Source organism: Labrus bergylta, chromosome 14, assembly GCF_963930695.1.
Source record: "Labrus bergylta chromosome 14, fLabBer1.1, whole genome shotgun sequence".
Taxonomy (NCBI): Eukaryota; Metazoa; Chordata; class Actinopteri; order Labriformes; family Labridae; genus Labrus; species Labrus bergylta.
The window spans coordinates 12,445,645-12,466,730 of record NC_089208.1 but is presented as its reverse complement, the minus strand read 5'-3'; the positions used below and the strand labels follow the sequence as shown (position 1 = coordinate 12,466,730).

Below are 21,086 nucleotides of genomic sequence, written 5' to 3'. Positions count from 1 at the left end.
CCCTTACTTTCCTCCTTTCCAGGAGCTAATGAGCTCCTGATGGCAGTGGAGACAGGAGCGATGCATCAATCCTCCATCCCTCTCTCTGTTTCCGTCTCTCCCCGTCCCTCTCTCCTCCCACCTGTCCTCCCCTTTTGCTCTCCCTCCTCCTGGCTCGTTGGCAGAGCCCCAGCCTGACTGGCTCAGACTCACCTCCTGCATTGTTTGTCAGCAGATTTCAGGAGACAGAGCGCAAGGCTTAGCAAGAAAATTATTTGGACCTCAGCCTCTTCGCTCCCTGTTTTTTTTCCCCCTTTTTTATTCATTAATTCTTTCCCTCTCTCCTGTTTTTCGCTCTCTCGTTCCTGCTCCCATGATGCAGCGGCAGCAGCAGGAGCAGTGGCAGCATCAATAAATAGTGTGTTAATGTTCTGGTGGCTGGAGCCAGCAAGGTGATAAAGGAAATCTATTTGATTTCTGTGGCTCGTTTGTTTGGCCCGACACCTCTTTGGTTGTTGTGCACATGTGTGTACATATTGTGTACCATATATTACAGTATGAGTATGTCTTCGGAGAGATAGTTTTCATATATACTTCCTCCTGACATCAATTTATTCCCTCAACTTCTTCACTTGCCTGATACTTTGTTTCATCACTTGTAATTATCTCCAAATTTTTTCCTGATATCGCTTAAAGGCACAGTATGTAAATTCCGCCACCAGGGGGCTCTCAATCAAAAAAATTAACAAAAGATGACGTCGAGGGTTGGCGGGGAATCATGGGAGTGATTCTCTCTGCTACTTTTTCAGGTAACAAAAAGAGAAACTGTTAGAAATCAGAAGTGGTAGTTAGGGGACTGAGAGCTTCCTCTACTCAGTGCTTCCTTTCTCAATCCAGCCATCCTGGCTTCCCTGGTGTTGTGCTGCGGTTCTTAAGCGATGGCAGGCAGGTAGCTACGGTTGACTGTCCCTTACTGGCTATTGGGGGCCTGCCACCTATGGCGTCCATTTCTGATTTTTTTGTGTGTAAAAAAAAAAATCTTAAACATCCTTAATTTTCCATTTAAGCTTTTTAAATGTTTTAATAGCGCCATAAGTCTTAATTTAAATCACGCTACAGCTACCAAAAACCGTTCATTCTTTGTTTCTGTTTGAATTCACATCCAGTTAGCCTTACTCCCCTGATAGCAGTACCAAAAAAAAACCCAAACAATAACCTTCTTTATTGGACATAAAGAAGAAGCTTTCCTCCATCCAGCTGATCCCCACAGAGTGATCAGCGGGGAAGGAGGGGTGGAGGGGGCACAGGGGAGAGGGCTGATGGGAATGGTGATGGTGATATCAGCGAGTGACTCATGACTGCTCTTAAGTGGCTCTGAGCCTTCCAGTCAGAAGATGTTGGTGTGTATGTGGGTAAACTCTCAGATTCAAGTTGCTTGCTGAGAAGTGAAGCGCTAGAGGTGTGAGTCTTTGAGTATCTCACAATTTGATTTTGATTCGGGGGGGGGGGGGTTACGATTCGATTCAAAATCATCTTTCATTTATTGTTGATTACGCTTTCGGTGTGAAGGTCTTTGAGGTGAAACAGATGATGGATCTTGTGATTTTTTACCATTATTATTAACTTATTTTAACTCTGTGAATGTGGAATGATGCAGGTTATCATGACATCACACATGGCTGGAAACAAGATGCACCATTAAACAAGGAAAAGCCAAACTTTAACATGCATTGCGTGTTTTGCTTACTATTTAATATTTTAGCAGTCTATTAAAAGTCGGAGAAGCCATTCATGTTCATCTTTCGTGAATCTTTTTTTTTAATATATCAATTTATTTAAGAATCTTTCTGCCTTTATTGGAGGGACAGGACCGTGGATAGAGTCAGACACTGGGGAGAAAGATGTGTGAAAGAAGCCACAGGTCAGATTTGGACCCGGGCTGCCCGCTTTGAGGACTACAGCCTCTGTACTTGAGTCAAGCAAACTAACCACTAGGCCATCGGCGCAATATGGAAAAAAACAAAAATATCTTTAATGTGAAATATAAAAAACACAACCTGATTAAGTACATGTTGTACTTGCTTCCTGTTTCTCTATAAAGGTAACATATACCCAATTCAAGTGTTGCAGAGATAATTGACATTTTAGTGTCAGGTAAACCACTGATGGGGAATCATCGTGACACACTTAAAGTGACTCGTCTAAATAAGAGAACTGAATACAAAAACATGTCCCTAAACAGCAGCGCTCCATCCAGACACCAGATAAATGTTTTCTTCTTGAAATGACAGGATGTTGACGAGTGGATTTCTGTTTATTTTATGCATAATACAGAGCACATACACACACACGTGTGTATGGAGAGGTGTTTATGTGAATGTGTGTTTCTACCTCTCATGCTGCAGTGTGAGTAGGTTTCTGTCTCTTCTTTCTTGCTCACCTGTTTGCGTGGCCTTGATGACGGCGTTTGATGTGTGTGATCTGTCAACTGTTTTTTTTCCCTTTCTTTTAGTCCTTGGTGAGCAAATACATCTCTGTGTGTGTGTGTGTGTGTGTGTGTTTGCACGTGTGGTCATGTGTTTGATGTTAAGGTAATTTCTTGATGTCCGACATCACACATTGGTGAATGCAAATTCCAAGATCACCCACACATACACCCTGACATTTGAATTATTTCAGCTCATTCATAAAGGTTGCCCTATATTCCCATCTCCCTCTGTCTCTCTCTTTCATCCATCTTTTTCTCTCTCTCTCTCTCTCTCTCTCTCTCTCTTTGTTCTCTTTCTCTCACTGCTTCTCACCTTCACTTTATAAATCTTTGTGATTCCTTTCTTTTGTGCTTTTTCTCTCTGTACCTTTCAAACCTGTCGATGTGCACCTCTTTTTTTGCCAACCTTCTCTCTAGTGACGCCATCTAGAATAAGTGTGTGTGTGTGTGTGTGTGTGTGTGTGTGTGTGTGTGTGTGTGTGTGTGTGTGTGTGTGTGTGGTTGAAGTGTTGGGTAGGAGTCGGAAAGAAAAGAGAGTAAAAATAGTCTTGGACGTGTGTATGTCTCACTGTTGCGGTTTTCCCTGCATGCCTTCTTGCTGTGTTGCTGTCTTACTTTTACACAAAGCTTTGGCACTGCACAGAAAAGTGTTTCTCAACCCACACAGTCATGCACACATGCAAAGAAGAGCACAGGCACACTCCAGTCAGTCCCATCTCATCCTGTATATCTTCTTTTTTTTCCAAGAAGAGGAAATATTCAGGAAGCTAGAAAGTAAAGTAATGGGCTAGCAGGTGAGAGAGCCAGCTTTGTCTGCAACATTTAATTGCTGGACGATGTAGTTGGCAGCAGTGGAAAAAGAACATCTTTTAGAATATAGAAAACAAAGGTGGAAGGGTTACATTGAATGTGTGGAATTTATTATGTGTGTTAAGATTTATGTGGATAGAGTTGGAAATCATGGAGAGAGAGAGAGAGAGAAAGAGAGAGAGAGTGGGGAATGACATGCGGGAGAGGAGCCACAGGTTGGATTTGAACCCGGGCCGTCCACTTTGAGGACTACAGCCTCTGTACATGGGGTGCGTGGAAAAAAAAACACTTGGCTACAAGCGCCCTGAAATTGATGGGAAGAAAGCAAGACAGGAAAAAAAGAAAGAAGTGCTCTATTTCCCTGGTTAGAAAGATGATAAAGATTTAAATACTTTTAAAGGCTTTTTGTTCCCCAGGCAAGCAGGTTTTACCCTTTTACATCAACTCACTGATAGAGAGACACACACACACACACACACACACACACACACACACACACACACACACACACACACAAAAACATGTGCGCACAAACAACAGAAGTAAACTCACAATGCACTGATCTACAAATTTTTTCCTTGGACACACACACACACACACACACACACACACACACACACACACACACACACACACACACACACACACACACATACAAACATACATACATACACGCACACACACACACACACACACACACAGACACACACACACACAGATGCAGCTTTGCCTCAGAGAGATGGCTTGTTATGAAGCAATTTATATGCAAGGATTCTTTATCAAACTGACTGACCTCTGGCTCCTCAAGGAGCTCTGAGCACTGGCTAGTTTGTGTGTTTGTGTGTGTGTTGATTGGCAAACAGCTCTGCTTTTGCAGATTGTGCTCGCTGATGCTTGTGTAATTCTACTGTGTTCCTGTTCGTCTGCTTGAAATGTGGCAGCAGAAAACCTTCTTTTTCTGCTGGACTGATATTCCTTTTAAACACTTTATGTGCATCATAGATAAAACCCATATGTGTATCTTCATCTCTATCCCTGTGTGTGTGTGTCTGTGTGTGTGTGTGTGTGTGTGTGTTTGTGTGTTTGTGTGGGTGTGTCCAGATGTTCCACCAGTCACTTAATGTCTTGACAGCCAGACTGCCTACTCATCCCGAGAGAGCGCTGTGTGTGTATAAGTGTGTGTTACCTGCTGGGTCAGTGCAGCTACACTCTCTTAATAATAGATCACCATCATGGCAGCAGTTGTAGTGAGCTGACCTTAAGTGCTGCAAAGTGCTGAAAAAGACAAGAACCAAAACACTGTTTTTCCTGAAGTAAATGCACAGTCATCCACAGGGAGAGCGCAGACAGACAGACAGACAGACAGGCAGACAAGCAGAGGGCTGACATACTTGCAGACAGACAAACAGATGGCAGGCAAATGGGCATCCGGGCAGAGAGGCAAAGAGTCAAGCAGTCAGACAGACAGAAAGACAGATGGCAAGCTTACAGGCAGACAGAAGGACGGACAGGGTGACAAATGGGAGGCGGCCAGTCGGATGGATTGGGAAGCTTGAAGAAAGACAACAGACAGACAGAAAGTCCAGCAAGCATCCTGTTTTTTTTTCTTCTTTCAAATGAGACAAGTTTGTCAACTTGAACAACTTTTGACAAGTTTGTTTGATTTAACTGTTCTCTGTTTTACTAGTTTCCTGAGCTGATTGATGAATTGGCCATGGCTGAATCTACTACCAGTTAAAGTGTAAAAAACAATGAGCTTTTGTATAACTCAGTCAGTAAACTGGCAACTTAATACATACAAATTTGTCAAACAAATTCTCTAACTTTTCAGCTTCTAATATCTGAGTTTGGTGCATTTTTGTTGCATTTCTGACGTCTGTGTTCATCAAATGTATGTTTTGTACTCAGGCATTATGTGGATCAAAGCCTGACTGGATTAATTAAAAACGTATAAACCTGTGAAAAGGAGAATCACTGACAACTGTGCTACTGGGTCTCTCAGTGACTTTTTCAAAAAGGAGCAAGAATAGTACAAAGAAAGCATCACGAAACTGACATAACTTAACAAGAAGAAGAAGACAGCAGAAACAGAACAATCTTAGACTATAAAAGATCTCTCTGTCCCAGTCATACTGTTTGATTGACAGGTCTGATCTGACTTAAGTGACACACTTTCAAAACATGTATTCCTGCCTGAGGTAGACCACATGCTGCTGTCAAGACGTTTTAAAACCAAAAGAGGTTTTTTTTTTCATGACACTTAATTCATCATTATCATCTGGAAGAGTGGAATCTGACTGCTTCATCCTGACACAGATGAATTTACATCGGCTGCATTTATATAGCTTTGATAAGTGATAGATGTTTCAAACTCTTCTGTATCTTGGGATCAAAAGTGCTCATACATGCGGCCTGGACACTTGTCAACACAATGTTTGGATCCAATGATAGTCTTTTTTTGGAACAGTGCTAACAGCAGTGCAGATTGGATTATCAGTAGCGAATAGTGAGGGTTTGTTTACAATTTAGGTTTATTCTAAGTGGCTAGTTGTGATGAATTTGAGCCATTTTCAAGACTTTTATCTGCTATCCAGGGACACAAGTGGTTTTGTCAGAGGACTTATTTATGTTATATCCCATTTACGCCCCATCCAAACCGGTTCCTATTCAAGAAGGATTCTGTCCTGCTTGTTTTACCACAACCCTGTTAAAGATATCTCCATCCTTATTGGATCCAAAAAAGAAAAAAAAACACATAATAATAATAATAATAATAATACATTGGTTTTATATAGCGCTTTTCTGATAACTCAAAGACGCTTTGACAAAAACAATAAAACAAAACAAAAAACGACAAGGACAGTACAGCGAAGAAGTAATGTAAGGGGGGGAGGGAGTGTGGGAGTTAGTGGTTGTGATGAAGTGTGATGAAATGACTTTAAAGTTGATACGCTGGGGGATGGGGAGCCAGTGGAGGTCATGGAAGAACAGGGGTGATGGGGTCTCTGGTGCGGGAGTGTGTGAGGAGACGAGCAGCGGAGTTCTGGATGTATTGGAGTTTCTTGAGTGAGTGTGATGGTGATCCGTAGAGGAGACTGTTGCAGTAGTCTAACCTGGAGGTGATGAATGCGTGGGTGAGGGTCTCGGCAGCTTAAAATGAGAGGGATGGGCGGAGGATATGTGACTTGATGGCGAAAATATTCCTGTTGACGCTTTATCAATCAATGAATAGAAGTTCCAGGGGATGCGTGATTGTACATACTGTATAAACACAAACAATAGTAGCTCCATTTTCCATTTTTGAGTTGGAAGTAGACAGGGCAGTGCTCACCGAACAAGAGGCAACAGGGAAATTGCCATTAGCGTTGTTGTTTTTGATGCATGCTCATTACACACAGCAACAATCGGCATGCACAGTCTGAGATGATGAGATCAATGTGCTAAATAACTCGTTTTGCTTTTCAAAAAACTGTTTTGACATGTCCCAACTTCTATGCTGCTAACCTGTGGAAAAACTGCCAAAACGAAAAGACTTAAAAAAAAACCTCATACATTTATATACAGGAGAATACCGTGCACATGTAAAAGGTAATTTTGAGTACACTGTGAGATTTTCAGGTGCAGGTTTCCTCTGCGTTACTTGTATTGTTCATCGCCCAAATGAGGGGAAAAAAAAGGAGAAGAAAAGCTCCAGAGTGTGAATGAGCTGCTAAACATGCTGCGAGTGTGAGCACACCCTGGAACAGGCATCAAGTCTACATTTCTACTCCTTGAAAAGTACTCTCACCTGACTCTCCTCCAACATCCAAACTGGGTTTCTGTGCTCAGGCTCACCCTCTTTTTACTGACATAAGTTTGTGTTTAAGAGCCTGTGTTCTGGTTAAATAGCTGACACAAGCGTTTTCCCTCCCACCTGCAGTTTCAGAGTCTACATACGTTTGTTTTCTCAGGCCCGGTCTGTTTCACATTTCAGAGAGTGGTCCCCTTTAAGCGCTTAGTCAGACTCTGTGCTCCCGGCAGTGTCATAGTCAGCCAATTAATTAGCTCCCCAGGCGACTTGACTTTCCCAGCATGCTTTGTCAACCTTCTCGCTGTTTGTCTTATTGAAAGTGTTTTGGGCTGACACTAAGCTATGCACAGAAAATGAGAGCGTTCAAATGGGAGTTGAAGGGGGCTGTATGAAACCAAACCTGTGAGTCAGGTTTACATTTTAGGTTACTGTTATTTGTGTTTTATGATGTTTTTTTTTTTCAACTTTTCCTCAGTCAACTGCTTCATGGATTTTGATTATATCATCATCATTATTCATCCATCACTGATACATTCAAGCAGCAGATTCAGAGTTATAATAGGCTAAGAAGCGTCATATGGAATGAGTTTAAAGTTCTGCAATTGGTCTGTGAGTTTCCTGGTCTTCTAGAGCGAGCTTGTGCTTAAGTGATCCAGAATGATGCATCTTCTCCAGCCTGTCTGTCCTGTATACAACCATGCAAATGTTTGCTGTATGTCATAAAGCTACAGCGCCAACATTATTGTAAATTTGTGCAGGATTTTCTTGCAACACGAGTGCCAGATTTGTAAACCTTTTCAAATTGATGGGCAGCCTTCAGAATTTTCTGACATTGTTCTAAAGACTCCCTCAAAGCAGGACAATATTTGGTTTAGGTGACCTACATCTCCTTCAATACTCTGCCTCTAGTAGCTTTCCTTTCTTATTGAAAATAGTGCAATTCAATGTATTCAGAAGACAAATTATAAATTCAACTGTCAAAAAAAGGAAGAATCATTATTTATGAATGATGACTATACTATACAGTCAGTATGGGTCCTGCTGCTGTTGTTATCACGTTGAAGTCCAAACACAGGCCACACAGGAACATTGGTGTCACACTTTAGCACTTACAATCTGCAGCAGCAACGGAATACTGCTACCAGCCAATATCGGGCTTTGAGTAAGAGCAGCATTTGTTTTGTTTCTCCTTCCATTTATTTTTAGTTATTAGTGAATATGGTTTTGTGAAATGTAATGCTCAGCAAAGCTTTACCGAGCTGTGTACACAAATCAATAAGACCTGTGTGGTTTTTCAGAATAAGAGTCTAATCGGCTGAAGTATTTAGACCTGACTAGATTACACTAAACTAACTAACATGGTTAAATCTGGAGTAAACAGGCTGGTTTCATTACACTTGACTTAATATTATTCCGGGCTGATGTTTACTTGTAACCGTTGTGCGGATGATTACTTTTGAATCAATTACACCACATTCTAATGGGTCGTTTATTAGCCATGCAGCTTGCCTTTTCCTCTGTGTTGTTTGTACATGCGAGTCCATTGTGTTTGTGTGTTCACCGTGCGTGCTCTTCATTAGCCCCCCTGGCTGATGTGAGCTCTGCATGAAAAGGAGGCCATACTCCGTCACATAGCTCTTAAATGTAATGCAGCTTTGCCACAGGACAGCAGAGTGCATGCCAACTGTTGAAGTGTCTCTGTGTGTGTGTAATGTATATTAATGTGTATTTGTATGTTCGCTAATGTACAAATTGTGCATGCTTGCTTCTCTCATGTTAATACCTTGCCCCCATAATGACATTAGGCAGGACATTGTGCCCTCGTGGTGGCGTCTGTCTGAATGTATGTTCACACAACTCAACACATGACTTTGGACAGATTGTATACTTGCAGTGCGGGTCTCCTCTGTTAAATCTGCATATTAACCAGGATTTTTTTTTTTTTATTCACACCATTACCTTATTATTTAAATTAATGAGCTCATTAGCAAGGCTAGCTCTGCTTAATACAGCACGGTGATTAGAGCAGCATGTAGGCAGCTTAAAGGTTAAGGTGGTTCATGTTCTCAGTGTTCATCCTTCAGTTTTCAATAGGTGGTCATTTATATATATTGTAGATGTGTTTATTGAAAATGTTATTTTGTTGATGTGGATATGATAAGAGTGTCTTTGTGTGTGTGTGTGTGTGTGTGTGTGTGTGTGCTTCATGCTGTCTTTCTCAGACTGTCTTTCTTGCCATTACATCGACTCACCGTGTGGAGTTCTTTCCACTCTATCATTCATATTTCTGTCTACCTGCATCTTTTGGGATATCTTTCTTCTTTTTTTTCCCTTTGATGCATGATCCTTGTCTTCACAACCCGACATCGTTCTCTATATCTCGTCCCTCCTCTCTGCTCTCTCTCCAAACTTCAGCTCTCTACTCATGTAGCCAGGAGACATATTTTTTTATGTAGTCAGATAAGTTCAGCCAAACCAAAAACCACATTATTTCATAATATGGTTGCATTTCTTTCTACTTGATAGTGTTCTATAACCTGTTCAACAGGGGTTCATTGAGTTTGACAGCTGGTTGCCTCCGGCTATTGTTGTTCCTCAGCTCTCTGACACAGTGCAGGTTTCCACAGTGCTGGGACAGTGTGGTGCAACAAACACCAAGGAAGTATAAAAACTAACAACAAGCTGGACTGTTATACATTCAAAGTTTACACCTATTGTGTCTTTAGGTCCAACACTTTTTGATTTGATTGCTGTTCCAGCTGCATATTCTCTAAATCTATTGATCTTTAATGTTATATTGGTAGACTTCAGTGGTTGATGACAGCCAGTCCCAACCTTTCTACTTTACCTTCAGCCTGAGAGTGAGATCTGGCATTTTCAGTTATACCGGTATTTGTCCTATGTTTGAGTGTTCTGTTTTCCTGGTTTAAGAGGAAAAACTTGGCCCTACCACTGTGCTCTGTATCATCAACATGTCAGGTGTCTGGCTAATGAACTCTACTAGCCCTGTGTGCCACAAAGTCCCGAGATTTAGTCTGCTCGGACCAACCTGGGGATTTTGGATTTGTTACAGTATTGATGAGCGGCAGTGGAAAGAGGATCATTGAATCTTGTGTGTAAAGCAATAGATATATAGCTTTTATTTACAGCAATGACTTTGCATACAGCAGACACTTTCTTTTAAAAGTGTATAGGCCAGAAGGTCGGGCATTCTACCATAGTGAGATTGGGATTTACAAGAATTTAACGATGGACAAGTCACATTAAAGGAGACTACATTGAATGAAACTCAGATCTTGTAATGACATAAGAAAACTCCTGATGTCTTATTCCCAACACGTGGCTGTCAAATTCTAATCTGTCCACATTGTATTTGAAGCAGACATAGCATTGCCATTGCATAGCTGGATTTAATTTAATGAATTAGGCTACTATTGGCCCGATTAGGTCGTAATAGCCTTAAATACAAATAAACCCAAACAGCCATGGTCTATTGTATTTTACTCTGGACATCTGCTTGTAGCCTATTTTTCCTGATATGACAGCTTCTTGATTGAAGCGAGCTGCTGCTGGAAATGTTAAAGACATTACTCCCTTTTTAGTACAGAGGATTGTTTAAGGAAAGACAAACTTGGAAGTGTTTTACAGTATAATAGATACACCAGACAGTGGTTTTGGCTAGAAACAACATCAAGAGTTAAATTGTAAACACGATAAACGATGTGACGGTATGCATTTGAGTTGTAGCTTTACAGATAATAGCACACCATTCAATTCCAGTTGCATCTGATATAACTGTTTGGCTAGACAGCAGTCAGACTCTCTCTCTCTCTCTCTCTTTCTCTTCTCTTGCTTCAGTGTTCAGGGTGTAAGTCAGTGCAGTCAGAGAGTCTGGTTCACTCGCCTGATTGAGATAAAGTTGTACATTTGAGAATCTTTTCCGTATTCTCTTTTTTTTCCCCCCCTCCCCGACCCACTCAATCTCTCCAGAGAAAACAAGTAATATCTCAATCTGAGCTTTGGGCTCTGGTTCACTGGACTGATTGAGACAGGGTTGTCTGTACTGCAGATTGCATGGAAAAAAGGGACACAGAGAGAGGTAGAATAGACAAGGGAGCTAAAGATGAAAGAGAGAGGGGGAGGAAGAAGAAGGAAATCAGGTCTCCACCTGTAGAAGAATTAGCGAGACAAAGGGATGGATAGAAATGAACTTGGAGCAGTTTGTGAGACGTTAGTTTGCCTCCAGAAGGGGATGGTTCCAAAAGGGAGGAAGGGCAGCTCTAAAAACATACAGTGACATTTCCAGTTACTGCCAGTTCTTTTACTTTTCAGGCCAGCAGTTCGTCCCTTACATTCACATTGATAAATAATGAAGCGCAACCAGAACAAGAGGTTAAAAAGACAGCCCTGTAGGCTTAGAATCACTGGTGTAAGCCCCTTAACAGCTTCATGGGAAACACACCCTGGAAATACTTTGTCAACAATAAATCAGTCAGTCAATCAGTTTGAAATGATATAGCCCCAATGGTTACAAAAAGTAATCTCAATCAACGTTACAAAAAGAGCAGCTTTAGACTATTCTCTTAATACACTATTGGAGAGACACAACATGAAGCCACCATGAGTAAGCACTTGGAAAGAGAGGCAAGACAAATCATCTTTTCACAGACAGAAACCTCAAGTAGAACCAGACTCATTGGTAGGATGCCACAATGAAAAGATGGGCTGAAAAAGTGTGATGAAAGATGAATAAGTTAACACAGACAGGGAAATGCATGCATGGCAGTGAAAATATCAGCAAATATCAAAAGAAAGATAGTTCAAATTCTATTATAGATTTCATGTGGAGCCAGTGCTGATCAGTTTTCCAGTAAATCGATGAGCTTGTTTCCTAGTGCTAAGCATAAATCATCCAAAAGTTATTTTCAATTATCAAAAAACAAACAGTAACTGTTTATTGTTTCTGAATTGCACACTAAAATAAGACATCTGAGTCATTGTTTTGTTGTGAATCTGGCCGTTAGACTAAACAACCTTCAGCTGCAAACTTTTGTTTGAGTGGCTGATGATGGTTTCCAGTTATGGTCAATACAGCCAGAAAAGTGGCGGTGGGAGTTTTCCCCTCTGAGAGGCCATACAGTATAATCAAGCGCTTAAATCATATTTTTGTCATAACAGCCTTAACTGAAAACAGCAAACTTGTAAAAACTGTGACAGATGTTGAATTAAAGTCTAAATCATTATTTTCCTACTGCTGTTAAGAAATGAACATTTTTATGGTGAAACACTGAAATAAAGTTCTCCATATCTGATTTAGCCAAGCATCGCTGAGTTAGCATATTCAGCACACCAGATGTTAACGACTGGCAACACCTCACTGACATGTCAGTTTGAAGTTTGAAGTCAAGTTTATTCCAAACCAAAGTATCAACAACCTTTTTTGAAGTGAAAACGTCTTGTAGAAATAACTGGCATAAAAAAGATGGCTGCTGTGAATAAAAAATAGATTGTATTGTTTCAAATTGCAGCAGATGACTCGGGGCCTTGCTGAACACAAAAGAAACCGTGAATGTTGCACTTACCTGTAATTTCTTCTACCTTTTAGTCCTAACTTGTTTATAACAAATACACAAATAGTGTGTGAAGTTAAGATTCAAGAGACTTCATACACTTCTGATGTGTGTATCTGTGAGATGTCTGCATGTGTGTGTTTTCTTGTATGCTGATTTAATTAGTGTCTTGAGACTTTTGAAATTCATCCATCATGAATGTTATTGTTTACACCTGTGTTTTTCCTGCTTTGACGTTTCTTTACCTTTGCTTTATCCCTGTTAACTTCGTTTTTTTTCGAGGCATCTATTCTGTCATCTCATTGCGCATTTGCACACACCTGGGATTAGATTCGTTTTTTTGTGTTTGTGTGCTGTGGGCGTCATTAAAAGTTCACAGATATAAACCTTGCACAGCTGCTACGAGAGCTTTACTTTGATTGAAGTGGCAAATACAGTATGCAGTTCATACATTCATATTGTTAACAGATGTGTGTTTACCCAGACTGTGTGATGTACATTGAGTAACCAGCTGACTCTTCACCTGTAAGCATGCAGACCTACCAAAAATATAGTAAAAGGTCCTGTAGAAGCACATTATCAAAATAACATGTGGTGTTTGTGTAAAGGATCTCACAGGGGGATTGACGTTTATCTATATAAGGTAGGAACCTCTGTTACCGGTCAGGTGGTCCACCCAGAAGTGAAAACAGATTTTTGACCGCCAGGCAGTTGCATGCAAGAGTTACAAGCGGGTGTTTGGTGTGGAACAGTGGAAATCATGTGCAGCCAATGGACGTACAATAAATGATTGGCACGTGCAACAATGCTATTTGAATTGAACTTTCATTCATCCAACAAGGTAACCTTACACGCCAATTAGTAAACCCAGCTGCTGCGCCTCAGTGACTTGAAGCCTCTAGTTTTGTTTTATCGACCAATCATGTTTGAGCAGGCATTGTTTGTATGTAGGAAACCAATGCGTGTGGAGAGCGAAAGAGGTGGAATGCATCTATAAACCTATTGGGTATCATCGAACAATGATTAAAGACGCCATGTGTATGGCCCCAGAGGCTTAAATCATCAGACGATAGCCAATGGTTTGTGAGATTGGTCAATGGACAGAAACATAATCTACAGATATTTTGTCATCTATAATGATTGGAAAAGTTTCCTTTTCTCTCAAACTCTTATCAGGTGGAAGTGTTGAAGTTTCTGAAAGCGCTGCTCCTACAGCCCAAATTCCACCAGATGCTTGTTCAGGCCGTCCCCGCTCAATTAAGACAGCAGAGCTGATAGGTGTGTGTGCTTCTACTGGCTCGGCTGCGCTGCATCTCAGCGGACACGCAATGCACAGGTATCTGGCGGAAGTTCTGGGTAATTGACTTCACATAGCTAGATTATGGATGAGGGTGAAGGAGAGACAAGTAGAACCGTTGGGACTATAGCATAGCTGGATTGTCTGATTTACAGACGAAATGATTTGTTCTTGTGGCATTTTCAAACATTTGAAAGCCTCCTAGCTCATGATAAATGCAGTTTATAAACCTGATCTAAACATTTCAAGTGGTGTAGGAATATCTTATATCTAATGCGATAATGCAAGATCAGAACATTGATGCGTTGAGCCCTGCTTAAACTGATCATGAAAAATAATCCTCCACAGCTGTTGCCCCAGGTATGTGTGGGACTTACCTTATAATGTAGGAGACACCTGAATAAATATCTCTGGCACAAGCTAGCCTTTCTATGCTCATTAAGTCAACTGGTTTCTCAAAAGGTCTTATGTATTTGTCCTTGGTGTTTGGTTAAGCCCATGTGATGTCAGCCATAAAATACCCAGTTGTTGTAAATACTTCAAACATCTCATAAAGCGACTCATTTCAACATGTAGCAGTATTTTTATGTCACTTTTTCTTTTTCTTAGCTGACAGTTAAGACAGCTTCACATTTTCCGTTGGGTGGTCAGTGAAGAAATGACTAGTATGCTTTTTAAAAAAACGAAACAAAATGTTTTTATTACCGAGTGTGGTTTAAGTGGGTCGCCGGTGAGTTTAATAGGCGAGGGGAAACCCTGAGCTACAGCAAAGCGTGCAGACTCTCCGTCAGACTGACGTTGTTGGAGGAAGTCAATGATGTACTTAACAACTATCCTCGAGGGCAGGGAGACGAGGGAGAGCTAGACGTATGGGACGAGGTGGAGAGATGGTGAGAGAGAGAGAGAGAGAGGGGGGCTGTGTAAGTCAATAACGTACTTAACCTCACTCCGCAGACTCCCTGTGTCCCTGTTATTGTAAGGAAAGGGAAGATGAAGACAGGGGAGGAAAAGGTGAAGAGGGGGAAAGGGAAGGTGGCAGGTCCCGGGAATGATAATACTCAAAGGCTCTGAAAAAGCGTAGTGTTTTTCTGTCAGCATAAATGTCAGAGTAGTTAAGTGTGTGTAGGGCAGGCAGGGAGGCCGGGGTGCAGGAAGAGCCCCATATAAGAGGGAATAGCCCAGTTTTACAGCCACATAAATCTCCCCCATCCCCACAGTGAAGCTTGTAACCCTCCTCCTCCTCCTCGCTTAGCTTTCCTGCCTTGGTGTAGCAGAACACCAAAACCTCCTTTTGACTTCTTGACTCTATCTTTTTTTGCTTCATTTTTCTCTCTTTCACACACTCTTGACCCATGACCTCCTTTTTTCCCTCCAAGTGCACACTATATTTTCTTCTGCTCTAGCCCTCCAGCGACCTAGACAAGAGCTTCAATATTTCTTTCTACAGGCAGTTTCTTTTCCTCCTTGGTCTGAAATTTTCATCTTTACTTTTCATGATAATCCTAACCAGGATTTAGTTGCAATGTAGCATCATACTGACAAGCAGACCACCAGGTAGGATTACATTTTCTGTCTATGTATTAAGCTCATTCCTTTTCTTAAAAGGTCGGGGGAATCTTCCTTAGTGGTCCACATGGGATTTGACTTCTAACATTGCCACATTTAAGCACTTAATTGTATTCACATATGCACCTCATTCCTAAAAAATATCCAGATCATTGACGGTATAAAAGAATGGAAGACGTGAGCTCGGACATATTGTGCTGGTGACAACCTGGAATCTTAACAGGCTTTAACCTGTCAGCCCCAAAGTTCAAGGTTAATGCAGTGTTTTCCTTAAGTGCTTTATAGGTAAAATGGCCACCTTAACAACACACGCCCTATGCCCTAACCATGAAGAGAAAAAAAATGGATTCAAATCCTCCTGCCTCTATGTGAGATCCAGCAGCAGCTGTGGATGATGTTGGATGCTCTGTTCAGATCAGACTCCTGTGCTTCAGGCCGCATGTGATCCACGTGAATGCAACTTTTCTCCATTTCATCTCACCTCTCGGTTACTGGATGTAACTCTACATCCAAACTATACATGTGTTGTCTGTCTAGGAAAATTTGTGTTATTTGGGCTTTTCTTAACAGGGAACATCAACATTGAAATCTGGTAACAAATAAGCTCTGTAAAAATAGAAGAAAAATGTTTCCAGCCATTCACATGCTGTGACTGCACCAGTTGGAGACAGACCACACACACACACACACACACACACACACACACACACACACACACACACACACACACACACACACACACACACACACACACTTTGTGACTTAAATCATTTGTCCTGTTGGGATTTGGATACATTTGTAGAAATTCTGATGAGCATATTTTCCTTTTTTACATTGGTGTTCTTCTCTTGGGATTAACAAAATGATTAAAAAGTCTTCAACTCCAAAATTAATTGTGTGCAAGCTGAGAGAAAATCACTACTACTGTACATTTTAAGAGTTTGCAATCTCAAAATTAGAAGGGTAAGTGACAAAAGAACAAAATAAATATATTTTAAAAGGGGTATTATAAATTATTGTCAGAGAAAAGCTGGTGGTTTTTATTGCCATGTGTTGTTTAGGTTTCTCTTTTTTGATAGAAGAAGTACCTGGAGTATTAAAACAGATGCATGAAAAGGGACTTGTACAATGCCCCCCCCCCAGAGAATACAGCACTAGTGCTGGATAAGTTGGCTGTCATGGGCATGTACAAGGACTCCCACTGTAAGTGAAGAAACGGAACAACTGAATGATTGTGAAGTTCTCAGCGTGTCTGAAGCTCTAATGTGTAATTGTAATGGAGTGGGTTTATTCTGGCCGTCTGCCCGCTTGAGGCTCTGACGGATTGATGCCATCAGCACATTATTTCATTAACACTAGTGTTTTCATGGTGAACATCTTCTCACTCGCCATTTCTCTCTCTCTCTCCTTCCCTGCCCCCCCCCCCCCCCACACTCCCTGTTTGACAGATGGAGAGCGAAAAGAAGAGGAGAAAATACTCCACGAGCAGCAATGACTCTGACACCACCGACAGTAAGTTAGAGAGAGGAGAGGAAGATTCATGTGTGTGTGTGTGTGTGTGTGTGTGTGTGTGTGTGTGTGTGCGCCTGTGTGTGCCTGTGTGTGCCTGTGTGTGAGGAAGCAAGAAACCTGGAAGTGTCAGAAATGTGAGCGCCTGTGCTGCTGTTGTACGTGGAGCTGCCTGGTTTTAGTCCCACAGGGTATTACTTTTATTCTCCCCCCCATATAGACTTTCTCCCTGTCTCACTGTCATCTCTCCACTGCTTAAAACCTCCCTTTTTTAAATGTAGCAACAATACAGATTAGAATAGAGTCAAGTTACCATTAGATATTACAGTATGAGGGCTGCTGTTCAGAGATTTATTTTAAATGAATTGCTTATAACTAAAAACTAAAACCAAAATAGAAAACAGGCACATGAATCCATGTTGGCATCAGATCACAAACAGAAAAGAGGCAGCAGGTCTGGGTTCATTAAACTTAAAAAAAAGAGAGTTTGCAGTTGCACTTTTTTTTCTTTTCATAGATCATCATTGTGTTTGCTGATTTAACCTCAGTTTTCTGGTGATGGATCTGCTTCTCACAGGACTGCTGTGAACTCCTGTATCATCTTATTATGGTTTATAACTAGGCTTTTAGGAGGAGTTGCACTGTATTAACATAGAGGTGTCTGAAGATCACACTATGCATATAATATTCTGGGCTTTATAACAAAATATGCTACTGTAGCGTAATTAAACGTTTCAGTCTCTGGGAAGTGGTTCTTTTCAGGCCCAGAGAGGTCCACGGGCCAGATTAGATGCCTTGACAACTTGGTCGGAGTGTGCAGCTGGGATGGAGATTGTACGTCGGTTCAGCCGTCGTCTCAGAAGCTCCAAGAGGATCCAACAGGAAAAATATTTAAGAGTCTTTTGATACGTCGATTTCCAATTCAGATTAACCGGATGGCCATCTCGATGAATCCAAATTAAGGAATTGGCGTTCAAAATTGAAGAGCAAAGACTTTGGAGAAGAAAGTTCAAAAACCTTGCATGAGCCAGAAAGAATTGATGTTCCAAAAATTGTGTGTGAAAAAGAAAGTTTGGCAGAGACTCGTCTCTACGGCACAAACTTAGAAGAAGTGATTCGGACCGAAGTCCGAAGAGAAGAGAGCAAGAGCTGAAGCTCTAAACTTCAAGAAGCCAAAACTAAGAGAAAAACCCAAGATCTGAGCTCAGTGTGAACTCTTATCTGCTGGATGTGAGGAGGGGGGTCTGCAGGCAAAGAGGGCTTTACTCAATAAGATTAAGAATAAGAATCTAAACATATATACGTCACCATACATTCATTTCGATATTATTTCTATCAGATCCACGTTGATGTAGGTTCACGTCATATATTTAGACAAACATTTCTATCAGATTCATGTTGAGATGAAAATCTCATAACACTATGTGGCAATAGCGCTTCATGTCAAATTCCTATTAAACATAATATAACTCTTATTGCTGTTCTGAAGATCAGATTTTGAGTTTAAAAAGATGATTATAATACATTCACTGTGATAATTACAAATATCTAGATGAAGAAAGACATAAATGTTCATTTGATGCAGAATTGAACGCTGTGGTTTAATTCAGCTCTTCAGCAGTCCTTCAACAGATGGTCAATTTTAGGACTTTGCAGAGACTGGTTTCGGTCACAGTTCATGTCTTTGGGGTCAATTCGTAGATAGCAGAGTGTTCTGTTTCCGCTCGGTTGTTTATTCCAGGTGTTGTAAAAGTTGATAATATCCTATCTGAGCGGAAAACTTAAGTCATTGATCGCTTCCTTTGTTCCTTAATAAAATAAACCCAGATGTTAATCCACAGTCCTGAGTCCTGCAGGAAGAGATGTTCTAAAATGTGACTGCTGATAACGGCTACACTACAGATGACCTGTGCCCAGCTGTGCGCTCCATCAGTCGCAGAGTGAGTCTGGACAGCGGTCCAGGGTGCAGTCCAGAAGCAGACTGCAGAATGAGTTGCTGCCTTACTAAATTATTGCCCAATACACACAGAACGTGACTGCCAATTCAATAAAACTTGCAACTCACATTTGCAGTGAACCTGTTCTTTGGTAAGTCTGGCCTGAAGCGCTTTGGCTGTAATTATAAACACATTTAAAGTGTTGATAAGGTTCCTCTGCTAACTTTAATGAAAACACTAAGAACTGATCTTTGTTCTTCAAAGTTCAATATTTAAAATGTTTATTTATTAAATAAAAAACCCTTCTATCCTTTAAAAAGCTTAAATCTACACATTTGCCCTTATTTAGAGAGAAACGCATTGAGCTTAAAAGTTGACTTTCATGACTCTGGGTTTCAAATAGTCAGATTAATAACAATATAATTCAATGTTTGACACAGCTCGATGATTGGCAGACACATTTTTAGCGATACACAGACTGAAAGGACAACTTATGGGACCATACCCTGTTTATAACATGACTTAGACTTTATTTATTGTCATTCAAATTGACAGTGCAGATAAGAACGGAATTTTGTTGGCTCGTTGTAGTGCAGGATAACACTGCAGCAAGTATTTACATAGAAAAATAAGGTGCAGCTATAAATAGATATAAAAAGAAAAGCTATGTATAAAATTACTATACAGATACATTTATTGCACGTGTGTGATGCTAAATTGTATTTTACAATCCAGTGAGGTAGTCCTGTGTGGGGGGAATGGAGGGATTCATTTTTTGTGTTCAAAAGTCTTATGGCCTGTGGGAGGAACTGTTACAGAACCTGGAAATTCTGCTTCGGAGGCTGCGGAACCTCTTTCCAGAGTCCAGCAGCGAAAACAGTCCTTTGTGGGAGTGGGAGGTGTCTCTGATTTTCTGAGCCCTGGTCAGGCAGCGGTTTTTTGCAATCTCCTGGATGGGAGGAAGTGAAGTCTTAAAGATCTTTTCCGCCGTCCTCACCACTCTCTGCAGGGACTTCCAGTCGGAGGCACTGCAGGCTCCGGACCAGACAGAGATGCAGTTTGTCATGATGCTCTCTATAGTGCCTCTGTAAAAGGAGGTTGTATGTTTATCTTTACATACAATGTCTGAGACAGACAGACAGACATGAGGACATTTAACATCTGGCCAGTCTTACCAACACTTGCAGCTTCTGTTTGAAAATTGTGTTTTATTAGAAACAAACTAGATCCTTTATATGAAACATTATTAATGGTATTCTTATCTTTTACCTTTGGCCCATTTTTCTGTACTTCAGGATACAAGTACAAGATCAATGCTTTAATTCTGAAATTTGTCAAATGAAAAAATCTATTTCCTTTGACAGTGGTGCAAAAAATAATTCTTGAAATGATATACAGTTATACCGCTTTCAAAAGTCGTTCTTATTCATCCCAAACTGTACAAGATCAGGCAGAGAGGCTTCTTGTGCAGGTTAATGTCTAATGTCCTAATCCTGGTGATGAATTTTGGTTAAAGTACCGCTTCCAACTTAAAAAAAAAAAGTTTTTACTTAAATGATGCCACCAGAGGTTAAAGTGACCTCATCCAGGTTTGACTGTTATGTGGTCACAGGTTTGCGTGTTTAAAATGATTTTACAGCTGTTTTAACAGGCTGTTTTTTCCTCACGTGGAGGACCTTGCTGCCTGTTTTCTAATCCGATGTTAGCTGTTAGCTTCCTCTGGCCGGTCCGGTGTGGGCTCCAGCTGCATCTGTTGACTAGAGGTTATCAGGTTTCTAATTGAAGGATGCCCATGATAATTTTGGCTGCTCTGCACCAAGCAGGGCTTTTAATTAACACACGGCCATGATGGTAACCTCCGACTGTGCTGCAGCCTGCTTGGTTATCTCACCACAGTGATGGAGTGGTGCAGCTGCCACATGTGGGGCGTGTGGATCTTACCTACACACACACACACACACACACACACACACACACACACACACACACACACACACACACACACACACACACACACACACACACACACACACACACACACTCAGATTAGTGGTTTGCAGATGTATGAGTACACTCTAAAATGTCTAGCAGATGAGCTCACAGTCCAAATGAATATCTGTACTATACACCTACCCCACAC

At 41.0% G+C, this 21,086-nt stretch overlaps 1 protein-coding gene across 1 annotated transcript in view; it reads left to right on the top strand.

Moving 5' to 3' along the window:
• Nucleotides 1-21,086, top strand: part of jade2 (jade family PHD finger 2) — a 172,526-nt gene that overhangs the window by 6,643 nt on the left and 144,797 nt on the right. Inside the window, exon 2 of the mRNA XM_020635492.3 lies at nt 16,949-17,012. Within this exon, the coding sequence (XP_020491148.1) occupies nt 16,949-17,012 (64 nt within the window). The remainder of the gene's footprint in view (nt 1-16,948; nt 17,013-21,086) is intronic.